General features: G+C 45.8%; 1 protein-coding gene across 1 annotated transcript; it reads left to right on the top strand.

Annotated features, from left to right (window-relative positions):
* Positions 1-7,710: 7,710 nt before the first annotated feature.
* LOC116887086 (cysteine and glycine-rich protein 2-like) lies at positions 7,711-8,340 on the top strand. Its single transcript, XM_032888594.1, has one exon. The coding sequence runs from the start codon at positions 7,726-7,728 to the stop codon at positions 8,302-8,304; it is 579 nt and encodes a 192-aa protein (XP_032744485.1). The 5' UTR covers positions 7,711-7,725; the 3' UTR covers positions 8,305-8,340.
* Positions 8,341-17,864: the final 9,524 nt, after the last annotated feature.

Here is a 17,864-nt window from a genome sequence, read left to right as displayed (position 1 = left end):
TACATTCCAAAAGCTGGCCACAAAGGTCTATTTCCTTATTTGGCCACTTCCTCCCTCCTGAGGCTGACTACCAAGGTCCAGCTATTAAGTATTAAAGTCCAGCAATCAAAAGCCCCTTTTGGCTCACCTGATTAACAAGCCCGATTCAAATTAAACACCTCATCCTAACATGGAATTTCCTCTTGTACCTTTATAAACTCTCATTTTCTGATGTACCACATCTGTGTCTTCTCTATCCAGCGGCAATCCTTTGTCCTTGGGGGACAAATACCCCTCCTCTCTCTCCCTGACTCCCTCCCCCTTCTTCCTCATCCTCTATCTCTTATCTTCTCTTTTACTTCCTGTCCTGGAGCAAAGAAATCTGCTTTGCAGTAAGAATTTAGTCTTGATTTAGTCTCGAGGGTCCTGAGCTGATAGTTCTCTCAAGGGAGGCCTGCGGACCCCAGTGTTTTCTAGGCCTGCTAATGTCTACATAGCCACCTGACATCCCCACACATCCATTACAGGGGATAAGGGAAGGCAAACAAGATGAGACCCCTTACCCTCTAACACACACACACACACACACACACACACACACACACACACTCATTAACTAAGGGGAGGTCTGGAGAATGACCATTGAATTCGGCTTAGGCAGCAGACAGCGCAGCACATTCCTTAGGGCTAAGGGTTTGTGTCACCCTGTAGAACAGCCTATGAGTTAGTTCTAATTCCTGGAGCTGGGAGTACAGCTTAGTTGATAGAGTGCTTGAGCCTACATGAAGCCTTGGGTTGGGTCCCCAGCACCTCAAAAACCAAACAAGCCGGTGTATGCCTGCTATCTCAGCGCACAGAAGAGGGAGACCAGAAGATCAGAAGTTCAAGATCATCCTTGGCTATTGAGTTGGTTCAAACCAGCCTGGGCTAAATAAGACCATTACGAAAAAGAAGAAGAAACTGCCTAGTCAGCAGTACCTCAGAACATGTCCTTATTGAAGATAGGGTCATTCTAGGTATTGTTAGTGCAGACAAGGTCACACTGGAGTGTGACAGGTGGCCTAGAAGGGGAGGAGAGGCTCACACAGCACACCACGTGATGATAGGTATAGAAATGGAGAGATGCTCCTGCAAGCCAAGGAATGCCGGGATAGCTGGTGGACCAGAAGCTAGCAACAGTCAAGAATAGCATCCCAGGCCTTGGATCCTGTCATGTTCCTTTCTGACTTCTAGATCTCAGATCTGTGAGAGAATAAATATCTGTTGTTTTGAACTACCCAGCTGTATTGTCCTTGCCGTTCAGGGCATCTGGTATGGTTGAACCTGTGAGTTCAAGAACAAACTGGGCAACATACCTAGTTGCTGGGAGCATAGCAGGAAGGTCCTTGCACCCACAAATCTCCAGAGAAACCAGGCATGAAAAGCATGTGGTGTTTGTCTTTCCAATGAGAAAGACATGTCCTTCCATCCAGAAAGTTTGCTGACAAGGGGTCAATTGTACTGGATGGTTTGTGTGTCAACTTGACACAAACTGGAGTTATCATAGAGAAAGGAGCCTCCCTGGAGGAAAAGCCTCCATGAGACCCAGCTGTAAGGCATTTTCTCAATTAGTGATCAAGTGGGGAGGACCCAACCCATTGTGGGTGGTGCCATCCCTGGGCTGGTGGTCCTGGGTTCTATAAGAGAGCAAGCTGAGCAAGCCAGGGGAAGCAAGGCAGTAAGTAACATCCCTCCATGGCCTCTGCATCAGCTCCTGCTTCCTGACCTGCTTGAGTTCCAGTCCTGACTCCCTTTGGTGATGAACAGTAATGTGGAAATGTAAGCTGAATTAACCCTTTCCTCCCCAACTTTGTGCATCTGTTGTGCCCGGCCATATCAAACTCCTATAACCAGAGCCGGAAGTGGCTAGTAATCTAAATGACCCTTACTGTCAAGTGCTCTCCCAAGGCCTCCACGTTATCGATATGACTGAGACCAGGCTAGACGTTTCCTTAGGCCCTTAAGCTAGAATGGGTCACCTCTCTCTGGAACCCTTCTACTTGGGAGAAATGGCATGTGCCCTGGGTAGACTTTCAATATAATTATGCTTCCTTGCCTGCCGGGAATTGGATTACAGCTGGAAACTGGTTTCTGAATTACTCTGTGTTTACATTTGTTGGGAATAAACCTCTTGGTATCAGAAATCCTGAAGTCTTGGTGCAGGTTGACAAAGTCAATCTGAACAGAGTGTATCGTCTCCGAGGTTCACCTTCCCTGAGACCCTCTCAACTAGACCCCCCATCTCAAAATCAAAAATTAAAAATAAATAGCTACCTGGTGCATGTGTGGATTTGTTATAGGGGCCATATGTAGGAAAGATACACAAGCAGTTTGTCCGAAACCTGAATATTCAAAATTGGAAGTGAGACAAGTTCCAGAAATTTCTGAGCACCAACATGACCCCACAAGTGGAAAATTCCACACCTGCTCTCATAGGAGAGGCCAAAGTCAAAATGAAGGTGCACATAACAACAACAACAACAACAACAACAACAATAATAATAATAATAATAATAATAATAATAGACAATGATGAAGTTGACAGATTTTTTTTTCCAGGAAAATCTGTGTGTTCCATTCCCAAGATATTTCACTGTCTATGTGCAAATATTCCAAAGTGAGAATAAGTACTGAACTATAGAATGCATGGTGGCACCCAGCTTTAATCCCTGCACATGAGCTCCGAGCTACACAAGACTGCATTGTGAGATGCTGTCCTGTCCATGCACTGAAAAAAAAAGTTAGGTTGAAGATAGAAGAACACTCTTTGGAGCTTGCTTGTCGGCCAGTCAGCCAGTCTACATACCATCTGGTTAGGTGCACGGAGATGGCTGTTGCCCTTTTGCAAAAAAAAAAAAAAAAGATAAAGTCAGGTTGGGGGAGGGGGGTACCTTTAATCCCAGCACTCAGGAGGCAGAGGCAGGTGGATATTTTCGAGTTTGAGACCCTCCTGCTCTACAAAGTAAGTTCCAGGACAGCCAGGGCTGCACAGTGAAACCCTGTCTTGCAAAAGAACAGTGAAAAATGGAGAACAATGGAATATATCCAAAGTGAGTGTCTTAGTTAAGGTTTTACTGCTGTGAACAGACACCATGACCAAGGCAAGTCTTACAAGGACAACATTTAATGAGGGTCTGGCTTACAGGTTCAGAGATTCAGTCCATTATCACCAAGGCAGGAACATGGCAGCATCCAGGCAGGCATGGTGCAGGAGGAGTTGAGAGTTCTACATCTTCATCTGAAGGCTGCTAGCAGAATACTGGCTTTTAGGTAGCTAGGCTGAGGGTCTTAAAGCCCACCCTCCATAGTGACACACCTACTCCAACAGGGCCATATCCTCTAATAGTGCCACTCCCTGAGCCAAGCATGTACAAACCATCACAGTTCACCTCTGGCCTGCACATGCACTCACACGTACACACACAAGCTCATGAAACCAGCCAGAGAAACATGTTCAAACTTCATCTAAAAGGAAAAGAAAAAGAAAAGAAAGGGGGAGAGAGCCAGACCTGATGGATGATACAGGCTTGTGATTCAGCTACTCAGGAAGCTGAGACACGGTAATCAAAAGTTCAAGACAGGCTCGTACAATTTAGCAAGACCCTGTCTCAAAATGGTGTTAGGGAGCACAGTGACACAGCATCTACCTAACACATTGTGGGAAGCCCTAGGTTCATCCCAGCACCATAATGGGAGCCAGGGAGAGAGTAAATGAGGGAGAAAGATATGTTATGGTAGGGGCTGGAGAGATGGCTCAGCGGTTAAGAGCACCCGACTGCTCTTCCAGAGGTCCTGAGTTCAATTCCCAGCAACCACATGGTGGCTCACAACCATCTGTAAAGAGATCTGATGCCCTCCTCTGGTGTATCTGAAGACAGCTACAGTGTACTTATATATAATAAATGAATAAATCTTTTTTAAAAAAAGATATGTTATGGTAGAAAGACCCCGTCTGAAAAAAATCCCCAAAAGTTAAGATTCACTGGTACAAACAAAAAACAAAAACAAAACAAAACAACAACAAAAACCCGAACCATGAAAAAACGTTCATTTCCCACTCACAGCAGACCACCTTCCTAATTTTGCTGTCTTAGCGCCCCCAGCGGTGAGCCTGAGTCACACAAGCAGACTCAGACAGCCAGTTAGACCCAGCTCCTCTGTGGGGTCATCACACACCAGGGAATCAGGCCATGCTGCAAACCAGAGTTTCCCTGTGCTTCTCAGAGACAGGCTTTACAAGGGCTTTCATCTTGTCTCTCTTGGTCCTCTCTCCCTCTGTCCTTCTACCTGATCCCTCCTGCTCCCATACATACCCCAACCCTAGTGAGTCCCTTCCCCACATTCACCCCAATGGATTCTATTTCCCTTCTCTAGGAAAGTCATGCATCCCCAGCCCCCACCACAGCCATGAGTTCTCCTTGGTATTTCTCTTCCCAGGCTCTGTGGATTGTAACACTGTTACCTTTTAGTTTATGGCTAATATCCAGTTAGAACACGTTTCTCTCTCTAGGTCCAGTTTACCTCACTCGGGATGATATTTTTTCTGTCCATCCATTCGCTGGCAAATTTCATGATGTCATTGTTTGTAACAGCTGAGTAACACTCTATTGTGTAAATGTACCCCGTTTTCTTTATCCATTCTTCAGTTGAGGGGCCTCTGGGCTGTTTCCAGTCTCCGACTGTTACAGATAAAGTTGGTCTGAACATAGTTGAGCAAGTGTCCTTATGGTAGGTGGAGCAACCTTTGGGTGTAGCCTAGGAGTGGTGTAGCTGGGTCTTGAGGTAGATCAATTCCAGTTTTCTGAGAAGTGGCTAGGTTAATCTCTATAGTGGCCGTACAGTTTCATACTCCCACCAGCAGTGGAAAAGTGTTCCCCTTAACCCAGCACTCTCACCAGCAGGAGCTGTCACTTGTGCTTTTGATCTTAGCCATTCTGACAGGTCTAAAATGGAATCTCAGAGTCTCTTTGATTTGCATTTCCTTGATGGCTTAGGATGATGAACATTTCTTGGCCATTAGAGATTCCTCTATTGAGAATTCTCTGTTTAGGTCTGTACCTCAATTGGATTATTTGGTTTATTGACACCTAACCTCTTGAGTCTTTTTTTTTTTTTTTTTTTTTTTGTGAGTACACCATAGCTGTTTTCAAACAGATCAGAAGAGGGCATATATCGGATCCCATTACAGATGGTTGTGAGCCACCATGTGGTTGCTGGGAATTGAAATCAGGACCTTTGGAAGAAGAGTCAGTGTTTTTAACTGCTGAGCCATCTCTCCAGCCCATCTCTTGAGTTCTTTATATATGTTAGATATTAGCCCTCTGTCAGATGTGGGGTTGGTGAAGATCTTTTCCCACTCTGTAGGCTGCCGTTTTTTGTCCTTTCAATGGTCTCCTTTGTCTCACAGAACTACACCTATAATTCCAGCACTCCTGAGGCCGAGAAAAGATGATTGGACCTTGAGGCTGTCCTAGGAGAAGACTCTGAGTGGAGTAGACACAAGGAGGAATGGTAGTATGGACTGGTTTCTTGGGCTGCCTATCGGGCAAAATGCTAAGTTCACATGGCTGATGAGGGTGAGGGGCATCCGTGAAACGGTTTGACAGCTACTTCTGCACAGAGAGTCCTCTGCAAGGCTGCTGAGAAGGCATGAGTCAGGACTGAGTGCTCTCATGGAGGGTCAACGGCGGAAGGTGGCTTCCAAGTTCGTTCTGGGTGTTGGCTGAATCAAGCTTCTTTATGAATATAGGACTCAGAGTCAAGCGCCTTGCGACTTGGTTCCAGCCACACATACACCTCCATCAAACATGCTGTGGAAGTGCAGACGCACTGCAGAAGTGCTCTCCCACTAAACTTGTTTCATGATTTTTCTGAGAAAACACTAATAACAAAACAAAAAAAACCCTAAACAAACAAAAACAAAAAACCCCATTTGTTCAGCAGGGCTTGGTGACTCACACCTAAAATTCCAGTGCTGGAGAAGCTGAGATAGGACTGAATTTCCAGGACACCTGTGCTATATAGTAAGACCCTGTCGGTCCCCAGCTCCAAAAAAAAAAAAAAGAAAAAAGAAAAAAAAAAAGACCCTGTCTCAAAAAACAAACAAACAAACAACAAAACATTTGACACGGTCACAGTGGTGCATCTCTGAAATCCTAGCACTGAGGTGGTGGAGGCAGGAGGATGAGGAGTTAAAGGCCAATCTCAATTACAGAGTGAGTTAGAAGCTAGACTGGGCTACATGAGATCTCCTGAGAGAGAGAGAGAGAGAGAGAGAGAGAGAGAGAGAGAGAGAGAGAGAGAGAGAGAGAGTTCTATTTCTAAATGAGGAAGGTACAGACCAAAGAAATATTGTCTTTTTTTTAAAAGATTTATTCATTTATTATATATAAGTACACTGTAGCTGTCTTCAGACACACCAGAAGAGGGCATCGGATCTCTTTACAGATGGTTGTGAGCCACCGTGTGGTTGCTGGGAATTGAACTCAGGACCTCTGGAAGAGTAGTCGGGTGCTCTTAACCGCTGAGCCATCTCCCCAGCCCTTTTTTTTTTTTTTTTTTTTTTTTTTTTTAAGAAATATTCTCACAGCTCAAACTTGGTGACTGAATACATTTAGCCAAGTGGTGTGCAGGATCATGGGCGGTTCAGAGCAGTTATTTGTCTGAAACTCCCAAACCCTGCCTACCAAACTCCCTTAATTTATGGGGCACAAAGACTACCGCAGAATTCAGGCAAACCTGGTTCAGAGCGCTCCCTAGTGGAGTTATCAGAGATGGCTCCAAATACAGACACGATACAGATACAGATGATACAGATACAGATACAGATACAGATACAGATACAGATACAGATGATACAGATACAGATGATATAGATACAGATACAGATACAGATGATACAGATACAGATACAGATACAGTGTGAAGTGTTCTTTGTGTGAACACCCAGTCATTGCCCTTTTTGGGGGGTGGGGTTAGAGGGGGGTGTCCTGCAGTGAGAAGGGCAACCTGTTTTCTGCAGAATGGCACATAGAACAGCCAAGTGATGTCCTATTCCAGGCAGAAGGTTACTGCCATTACTGCTACAGTGCGGCGACTCTATTCAATTAGCAGCTACCATCTTCCAAGCTAGTGGCCAGGGAGGCAGGGACAGACCTGGGACCACAGCATTTTCTAGGTAAGTGCTCTGCTCCTGCATGTGATATGACTTTTCTAGGGAACATACAAAGGAAACATCTATGCACCCCAATAAGCGGAGGATAGACTGAACATAGGAGAAGCGGAAAGTAACTTAAGGTCAGCAATGGCCTCCTGCACTTTTGCTGTTATTTAGTACGAAGTCTGAGGCCCCGCCCACTGCGGGTGCGTCACCAGGAGGCGGGATCCTGAGATTCACCTTGAGGTTTGTTTGCCACAAAGGGACAACTAAGCAAAGAGAGTAGCACGTGCAAAGGCCCCAGGACAGCATGACTATCAGACCAACAGGAGAAGTCGAGTGAGAACAGGGTGGACTCTAGTGGTGACTGTAGAGAGAGGAGGGCTTTTTGCCGGCATGCCTGTCATACGCATGCAGTGCCCACGGGAGCCAGAAGAGGGCACCAGATCCTCTGACATTAATAGTCGTGACTGGCTCCGGATTCGCCCGCGGCTTTCCTCTGTCTGGATCTCGCTAGCTCCTCCCGCCGCGTGCTCGGCCTCCCGCTCGGAATGCCTGTCTGGGGCAGTGGAAATAAGTGCGGGGCCTGCGGGAGAACGGTGTACCATGCTGAAGAGGTGCAGTGTGACGGGCGGAGCTTCCACCGCTGCTGCTTTCTGTGCATGGTTTGCAGGAAAAATTTAGACAGCACAACAGTGGCAATTCATGATGAAGAGATCTACTGCAAATCATGCTACGGAAAGAAGTATGGACCAAAAGGCTATGGTTATGGCCAGGGCGCTGGCACGCTCAACATGGGCCGTGGTGAGAAGCTGGGTATCAAGCCGGAGAGTGCTCAACCTCACAGGCCTACAACAAATCCAAACACTTCTAAATTTGCCCAGAAATATGGAGGTGCTGAGAAGTGTCCCAGGTGTGGGGATTCTGTGTATGCTGCTGAGAAGATCATTGGAGCTGGAAAGCCCTGGCACAAAAACTGTTTCCGATGTGCCAAGTGTGGGAAGAGTCTGGAGTCTACAACTCTGACTGAGAAGGAAGGTGAAATCTACTGTAAAGGGTGCTACGCAAAGAACTTTGGGCCCAAGGGATTCGGCTATGGTCAAGGAGCAGGGGCCCTTGTTCATGCTTAGTAGCGGGGTAAACCCAGTAAGCATGGCAAAGAATCTCCATTACCGGGGGTTGGGGATTTAGCTCAGTGGTAGAGGGCTTGCCTAGCAAGCGCAAGGCCCTGGGTTCGGTCCCCAGCTCCGAAAAAAAGAACCAAAAAAAAAAAAAGAATAAATTACTTGGGGTTGGGGATTTAGCTCAGTGGTAGAGCAATTGCCTAGCAAGCGCAAGGCCCTGGATTCGGTCCCCAGCTCCGAAAAAAAGAAAAAAAAGAAAAAAAAAGAATAAATTACTTGATGGATAGATTTAAAAAAAAAAATTTAAAAAAAGCCAGGTGGTTTGTCCACACCCTAATCCAAGAATCAGATCCCTGGTGGTCTGTCCTCTACCCTGAACCCCCACTATGCTCACCCATACAGAATTTCCCCTGACAACCTTGACATCCACCCAAGAAATGGTGTAAGTTCCCGAGACAGCACCCCTTGCCTCAACTTGGCAAGCACTGTTCTTGGCTAGAAGGCTAGGTACACAGTGTACCCTGCCTGTGGGCTGAGGCGGGAGCAGGGTGTGGCCCGGCTCGCACTGTTTGGATGACTGTGCGTTTCCATTCCAACCGTCCTTTCTCTAGTTGGAGCTGAGTCTCCTGTATCTAGCGCATTCCGCGGGTTGTACCGCGGCTGCTGTGGGCTCTAACCTTGCTTTCACCGTGCAGACCTGGGGCAATAGGAGAGCTGGATCTGGAGAATCCTCGTGAATGTCAGGGTGGAGAGGAAAAACACCAGAGGCAGGTTGTCTTGGTAAACCAGCGTACTCAAAACTGGCTTCAAGAGAGCCCTTTATCAGGCCTACGTAACCTTAAGCAAGCTGCACCCCTTCCCTTCCTCCCTGCCTACCTGCCTTCCTTTCTCCCTCCTTTCCATGTATGTATGCTGTACGTGCTCATGAGCGTGCACATATGTAGGGGAATGTGTTTGTTGTGTTTACATGTATGTATGTATGTATGTATACAAGCGTGTGTGTGTGTGTGTGTGTGTGTGTGTGTGTGTGTGTGTGTGTGTGTGTCTACCCACAGAGTCCAGATGGCATAATTGGAGGGCAAGCATTTTACCAACTGAGCCACCCCCACAGTCCCTAACCCCGTTTTCTGAAGTCTGTGATAAGAGATAGTGAACCCCATCTGCCGAGACCTTTAAAGAGATGAATACTGGGGGGAAAGCTGGGCTCCCTCTGACATAACCAGACATATAGACCTGTCTACCCGCCAGCTTTGGTTACTTCTAGAAACTTCTGAATCTGTTCGATTCCTGATGACCATCCCTGGCTGTCAAACCTTGGCTGGCCCTGACAGGAATCTTCAGAAGTGTGCTCTACAGAGCAGGGGTTTACCTTCTCATAATCTTCAGACCTCCGGCTTGCAGGTCATGGTTATATAATAACAAGCTAGGGGTGGAGCCAACATGTGAACAAAGGCATGCTGGTATTAGTACCTGGGCACCATAGACTTTCTTAACTATGGACAAGAAGTAAAATAAAATTTTACAACAGAGACAGCAACAGCAGCAGCAGAAGTGAAGAGCAATTGAGAAAGAGGCCCCAACGTTGTCCTCTAGCCTAAACACACACATGCACACGCACACATGCACATGCTGGCATGCATACACACATGCATATGCACAAGTACACACACACATGCACACACCTGCATATCCACATGCACACAGGCACACAGGCCCACTTGCACATGCACACATGCACACATGCACACATACGCATATGCACATGTTCATGCACACATGCACACAGATACATGTACACATGTACATGCACACATGTAGAGGGGGAGCACAGAGGGAGGGAATGCAGAAGGAGGGAGGGCAGGGTCCATCTGGTGGAAGCCAGGGCTCCTAGTCCAGCTCCGTCAGGTGTTCCTGCACCACTCTGAGAAGCCAGTGATTGTGTGCATCCCAGTTTCTTCTTCTGTAGAGTAGATGAGAACAGTAACCAGCCGGCCCCCACCGCAGCAGCCATGGCTCCTGAGATACTGGCTGCTAAAGTGCTTTGTAAAGTGGAAAACTGTTTCCCAGCCGTGAGGGCCCATCATCCACCCGTGATCCATCCATGATACGGATCTGCTGCGGGTGGCTGAATCACCTCTGCCCTGGGGAGAGAGCAGTGAGAGAGCAGGCAGGTGTGAAGGGTGAGTCTGAGTGGGGTGGGGCACACTGCCAAACCACGGACTAGGTGACTACAGGAAGGGGACTGTGCCTTGGGGACAGCTCAGACACTTTCAGTTAGCAAAACTTTAGTAATATAAATAAAATGTAACTTCCAAGTTACAGTCACCCACCCACACCTGATAGTTTTTCCACGCTGTATCTTGACAATACTCTAGATGTACATCTAGAATTCTATGGCTGTGGGTCCTTAACCTGTCTGGATAACTTCATCCAGGTCTATATATTATCCAACCAGCACTGTGAGAGCCAGGCAAGACCCTCCTAAGAACCCATAGCTGACTCTAGGGAAGGACAGAAATAGGCTTCTCCTCTAATTTCTATGTATTTTGTATTTTGCTCAGACATAATACAACATTCCAGTACTTTAGAGTCTGAGGCAGGAGAATTACTAATTCAAAGCTGGCCTGGGCTACATAGCAAGACCCTATCTTAAAGCTACAAACAAACACACACACACAAAAAACAAACAAACAAACAAACAAAAATAAACAAAAAGGAGGATAGAGAAGAGAGAAAACGTAACATTTCAAGGACTAAGTATCAGGACTGGGTGTGGGTAATAGGTTATTTCTCCACCAGTGCAATGGGCCAATTCAAGCCAGATTGGGTCATATTAAAGGCGGGTTTATTGGGAAGCTGCTCTTGGGAGGGTTCACTGGTCCCAAGGATTGAGGCCAAGGGAGTCACCAAGATAGGAGGGGGAAGAGAAAGAGAGAAGGGGCATGGGGGCAGAGGGCTGTGTGTGTGTGTGTATTATATAGGGAAGAGCATCTGGGTGATGGGCAGCCAAGCCTCTGGGCTAGAAAGTTCAGGGTTGGAGGCAGGGTATACCAGATAGGAACTGAGGGATGCTGGGAGAATCTGGAGGCCAGGTCTGCTTTGATGTGTGAAATATGCACCTCAGTACCTTGTGCTGGGGTCTGAAACCAAACAGTGGGGAGGCAGTAGAACTCTTGTCTAGCACTGTCCAGACCCCAGGTTTGATTTCCTCAGAACAGAAACCAAAAAACAAACAGGGGTGTGTGTGTGTGTGTGTGTGTGTGTGTGTGTGTGTGTGTGTGTCTCGGGGCGGCCTAGAGCATGCTAGCAAGCCCTCCATCACAGAGCGGCTCCCTAGCCCCTTCAGGTCTGTCTGTAGTCAGAAGGGCAAGGCATAGCCGGAGAGAGGTGGGAAAGAGCTGTGCTGTGTGGCTTGTCTGGCTAAGAGGAGCAGAATCAACTTGTCATCTTTCACAGAGCATCTCTCACAGAACAAGGGGCTGAGAGGTATCCCTTGTCAGCTGCCGAACAATGGGTGTCAGAAGCCTATGAGACACCTGTGTCTATAGATACTTAACTGTGACCTAGGGAAGGTACACTGTACACCATTTTGAACCACAAGGGTCCTCTTCCCTGGCTCAACACCAGCTGTACTCAGGCAGGAGACTGAATGCACTTCCTAGAGGAAATGACAAGCAAAAGAAATAGACACCTGGGGACTGGAGAGATGGCTTAGTGGTTAAGAACATTGGCTACTCTTCCAGAGGTCCTGAGTTCAATTCCCAGCAACCACTCCACAGTTACCTAGCGATAGCCAGGTAGGCCTGATTTACTATAAAAGAGGCTGCTTGCCCACCCCCACTCTCTCTCTTGCTCTTGCCTTTCTCTCCCCCCCCCCCTGCCTTTCTCTGCCTCTACTACCCTCTTAAATCCCCTTCCCATGCCCCCTGAATAAACTCTATTCTATACTATACTGCTGTGTGGCTGGTCCCAGGAGTTGTGAGTGCCTGCGTGCGTGCGTGTGTGTGTGCGTGCGTGTGTGTGTGTGTGTGTGCTGCCTCATACTCCATAAAATATATCCTCCCTCCCCCCTCCCTCTATTTTACAAACACATCACATATGGCAGCTGAAAACTGTCTGCAATCCAGCTCCAAGAGATTGGATCAGACCTTCACCCAGGCATACATGCAAAACACGGATGCACATGCAATAAAGATAAATACATCTTTAAAAGAGAGAAGGAAAACACCTGGGACTGAGAAAATCACTCCTCAGTGTCAGTGTATGAGCGTGGAGACCAGAGTGCAAATCCCCAGCACCCATGAGGAAAGCCAGAAACTTTCAATCCCATTTCTGGGGAGGCAAAGACAGGAGGATGCCTAGGGTCGACTGGCTAGATAGTCTAGCTGAACCGGCAAGCTTCAGCTGCCGTGAGAGATCCTGGCTCAGAGAATGAGATGAGAGGCTGGAGAGATGGCTCGGCAGCTCAGAACACTGGCTGCTTTGGCAGAAGATTGAGGTTTGACTCCCAGCACAAGGCGGCTCACGACTGTCTATAACTCCAGTTCCCAAGGATCTGGTGCTCTCCTCTGGCCTCTGAGGGCACCAGGCACGCGTGAAGTGTGCTTACATGCAGCCGAAACACTCACACACATAAAAATGAAAGAAAATAAATATTTCTTAAGAAATTGAGGTTGAACCAGGTGGTGGTGGCACACAACTTTAATTCCTGCACTTGGGAAACAGGAAGGCAGATCTAAGAGTTCGAGGCCAGCCTGGTCTACAGAGGAAGTTCCGGGACAGCCAGGGATACACAGACAAAGCCTGTCTTGGGGAAAACACAAACAAATAAATAGATAAGTAAACAAATGAAATGGAAGATTGGTATTCTACGTGCATGTGCATACAGTCCTCCACCCACATGCCCACAAGCTCATACACACACACAACAACAACACAAATACCTATAGGTAGTGACATTTGTGGTTCTAGAGAAGTAGATGGCCTGGATTTGATTTCCCTACAGAAAACCTCACCCTGAGGCAAGCTCTCACTCAAGCCCCACAGTCTGAGAAGAAAAAAAAAAATTAAGTCACATATCTATCACATGAAGCGTCAAGGTTCTGAAGATATAAAGAGCTCTTTTTTTTTTTTTAACTTTTTTGATCTTTTTATTTATTACATACACAGTGTTCTGCATATATATGACAGATGAGGGCACCAGATCTTACTATAGATGGCTGTGAGCCACCATGTGGTTGCTGGGAATCGAACTCAGGACCTCTAGAAGAGCAGCCAGTGCTCTTTTTTTTTTTTAAATATTTTATTTATTTATTTATTTATTTATTTATTATATATATGAGTACACTGTAGCTGTCTTCAGACACACCAGAAGAGGGCATCAGATCTCATTACAGATGGTTGTGAGCCACCATGTGGTTGCTGGGATTTGAACTCAGGACCTCGGGAAGAGCAGTCGGTGCTCTTAACCACTGAGCCATCTCTCCAGCCCCAGCCAGTGCTCTTAACCACTGAGCCATCTCTCTAGCCCTATAAAGAGCTCTTTTCTTTTTTTTCTTTTCTTTTTTTCAGAGCTGGGGACCGAACCCAGGGCCTTGTGCTTGCTAAGCAAGCGCTCTACCACTAAGCTAAATCCCCAACCCCCTATAAAGAGCTCTTAAGGTTCACTAAATCTAGGCTGGAGAGATGGCTCAGCAGCTAAGAGCACTGGCTGCTTTTCCAGAGCTCCTAAGATCAATTCCCAGCAACTACGTGGTGGCTCACAAGCATCTGTAATGGGATCTGATACTCTTGTCTGGTGTATTTGAAGACAGCTACAGGGTACTTATATACAATAAATAAATAAATAAATAAATAAATAAATAAATAAATAAATAAATAAATGTAAAGAAAAGATTCACTAAGTCCAGTAACTCAAACGAAAAAATAGACAAGTGATTTGTATAGACAGTTCCCCAAAGACACTATATAGAAATGTTCAACATTCATAATCATAACAGAAATACAAATTAATGGTAAAATAAGCTATCTCTTTGGTGTCTAGGGTGGCTAAAATCAAAGGACAGACATTAATAACTGTTAGCAAAGAACCTAGAAATAAAAGGTTTATCCTCAGCTGGAAAGAACATGAAATGATTCAGCCACTGACAATATAAACAAAGGCAGATTTATGCAGTTCAGGCTTCCTTCACTTTGTTGGCTCCTGTCTCCAGTCCCTCTGTGTCTACCTTTTTCCTGCTGTCTTCACCCTTTGGTCAGACAAAACAGCCATCCTCACTGACTCCGGAATTCTAGAAATCTGTAATTAAAGAATCAAGAGGGGAGTCTTCTAGCACCCTTCAGATTAAGATGTAGAACTCTTAGCTCCTCCTGCACCATGCCTGCCTGGATGCTGCCATGCTCCTCACCATGATGATAATGGACTGAACTTCTGGACCTGTTGTAAGGGTCCATGATCAACCGAAGAATGATTCCTTGTACTAAAATAGTATATAAGCACAAAGAGTGTTTTATTCCGCAGAAGTCCAGCATGTTGGGGTCTCCCATTACCAATACAGAGAGACAACCAAGTGAGCTTGCATGTCTGATTTAAAGCACATTAGGGAATCCCTAGAATTTTAATCTGTTGGGTCCATCTCTATGAACACTCCATTATTGGGGAATGGGGGCTGGAAACTTGCTGGAGGGTCTGGAAACTGATACTGTGGAAATAGCTAAGGAAGTCTGGAAACTGCTGCTGACCCATTATCCTTGCCTCAGGCCAGGTGTTGGGGCAGCTTCTGAGACCTGGACTTGCCTGGACTTGCCCAGTTCTTGGAAAGAGAGATTTAGGCCTAGTCTCCTGAATTGCCAGTTTGAAGCCTGTCATGGAATCAGCCTGACCATCTCACTGTAAGCCAATCCCAATTAAATGTTGTCCTTTACAAGAAAAATAAAGGAAAAACAAAACAATCAAAGAAGGGCAGTTTTTCTTTTTGTAAACCAAATGTCTGGCTAGCTCTCCAGATATCCAAAACTGGAATCTAACTTTTCCCTTCCTTTGGACCCACAGGTAGTTATAATGGTTTTACAAGGTTGGATTCAGTCTTTCAGTTCTCCAGTCCTGGGTTTTCTAGACTTCAGGGCAGGCAGAGAACTCTACTTTCTGCATCAAAGTGCTGACATCATGAAATCAGCCCCATGGCGTGCCTTAGCCCATCCCCCAAATCCTTCTGTTTGTGTTAATCACCTGTCTGCCATTTGAGTCAAGGACAATGGGTCAGCAGCAGTTTCCGGAGCTAGGGACCCGAACCCAGGGCCTTGGGCTTTCTAGGCAAGCGCTCTACCACTGAGCTAAATCCCCAACCCCCTGTCTGCCTTTTGAATAAGGAATAGTGACCCTTTCCTTGGGCTAAACCCTCATGTCTCTTAGTCTGAGTTTCCTCATTCACAGAATGGGAATAAAACACACTGCTGCGCCTCGCCTGACTTCAAAGTGTGGTCTACAGGGTCCTGACACCTCCCATTGCAGCACAAGTCTCTGGGAAGCTGAGCTGTCTTGAGTAACTTGACCTAACAGGCATTGCAACAGAGAACACAGGGACAGCCATGTCCATCAACTGCCTCCGTTTGGCCAGGTGCCAATGTTTCTGCAACACTAAATGATCTGTTATTATTTCGCCTTGGAAACAGGGATTTTTTTTTTTAATCAATAAAAAAAATTAAAATTTCAAAGTCAGGTACACTGGTCCATGCCTTTAATCCCAGCACTTGGGAGGCAGAGGCGGGCAGATCTCTGTGAGTTCTAGGCTAACCTGGTCTACAGAAGAATGAGTTCCAGGAGAGAGAGCCAGGACTACACAGAGAAACCGTGCCTTGAAAAAAAGAAACAAAACAATTTAAATTATATCTACAATGAATCTGATCGGTATGAGAGCAGTATGCATGGGTTTTTGTTGAGTGAATTAATGAGACTGTTAAAGCCATCATGGTTTTAATTTGCAACACGCTGATTAGCAATAGTGGAAACCACGGAAACAAAAGCTTTTGGGGATCCTCTATAAATTTTTCTTTTTTCATTTTTGAGACAAGGTTTCCAGTATCTCAGGCTGGCCTTAAACTCACTATGCAACTAAGCATGACCTTGAACTCCTGATCCTCCTGCCTCTGCCTCCCCAGTGCTGAGATTACAAGTGTGTGCCACCAAACAAAATTTTATGTGGTGCCAGAGACTATATTAGGATCAGACTATATATAGGTGCCATCTATATTAGGATCAGATGCCCTCTTCTGGTGTGTCTGAGGACAGCTACAGTTTACTTATATATAATAAATAAATAAATCTTTTTTTAAAGAATTATTTATTAATTAATTTATTTTATGTATGTGAGTACACTGTAGCTGTCTTCATGACACCAGAAGAAGGCATTGGATCCCATTGCAGATGGTTGTGAGCCACCATGTGGTTGCTGGGAATTGAACACAGGACCTCTGGAAGGGCAGTCAGTGCTCTTAACCACTGACCCATCTCTCCAGCCCTAAATAAATAAATCTTAAGGAAAAAAATAGAATAGAATAGAATTTTTAAAAAGATGAAGAAAATGCCCCACCCCACAGGATTGTCTAAAGGCCCCGATCTAATTAAGTCAGCAAGCCCCAGTTATAACCCTCAGCCCCTCTTCTCTTCACGAGGTGGGGATATTTCATATATGGCCTTGGGCTTTTGTTTTTTTGTTTTGGGGTGTTTGTTTGTTTGTTGGCTTTTCAAAACAAGGTTTCTTTGTGTAGTCCTGGCTGTTCTGGAATTCACCCTGTAGACCAGGCTGGCCTCAAATTCAGAGATCCACCTGCCTCTGCCTCCCAAGTGCTGGAATATCTGGGCTTTAGAAAAAAAAAATTTAAATGTGGGTGATAAGGATTGAACTCAAGTCGTGATGTTTACACAGCAAGCAATCTTACAGGTGACCCGTCTCATCTTGTACTTTTCATGACTTTTTCAGACAGTCTCTTGAATCCCTCGCTGGCATCAAACTAGCTGTGCAATATAGATGGGCCTTAAACTCCTAACCATCCTATTTTCTTGTAGTGTGTTGTCTGCATGTATGTATATGCATCGTGTGTGTGTGTGTGTGTGTGTGTGTGTGTGTGTGTGTGTGTGTGTGTGTGTGCGTGCCTGGTGTTACAAAAATCAGAAAATGAGATAGGTCAGATTCCTGAAACTGTAGCAGTTATGAATGGTTCTGAGCCACCACATGTGTGCTAGGAACTGAACTCTGGTCCTCTTGGTGCTCTACAAGAGCATCGAGTGCTCTTAACTGCTGAGCCCTTCCTCAGAGTCCTTGATTTTTTTTTTTTTTTTTCTGTTCTTTTTTTCAGAGCTGGGGGCTGAACCCAGGGCCTTGCGCTTGCTATGCAAGCGCTCTACCACTGAGCTAAATCCCCAACCCCAGAGTCCTTGATTTTTTAACCCTTAGTTCATCATGCATGCATTGCTTTTATTTAACAATGAATAATTAAAACTAAATTTATACTCCTTAAAATATTTTTATTACATTTATTTATTTATGGGCGGGCGGATGGGTGCTCAT

The sequence above is a fragment of the Rattus rattus genome, chromosome 18, assembly GCF_011064425.1.
Source record: "Rattus rattus isolate New Zealand chromosome 18, Rrattus_CSIRO_v1, whole genome shotgun sequence".
Lineage (NCBI taxonomy): Eukaryota > Metazoa > Chordata > Mammalia > Rodentia > Muridae > Rattus > Rattus rattus.
Note: the sequence above shows the minus strand (reverse complement) of the source record. Positions and strands in the feature narration are given on the sequence as shown.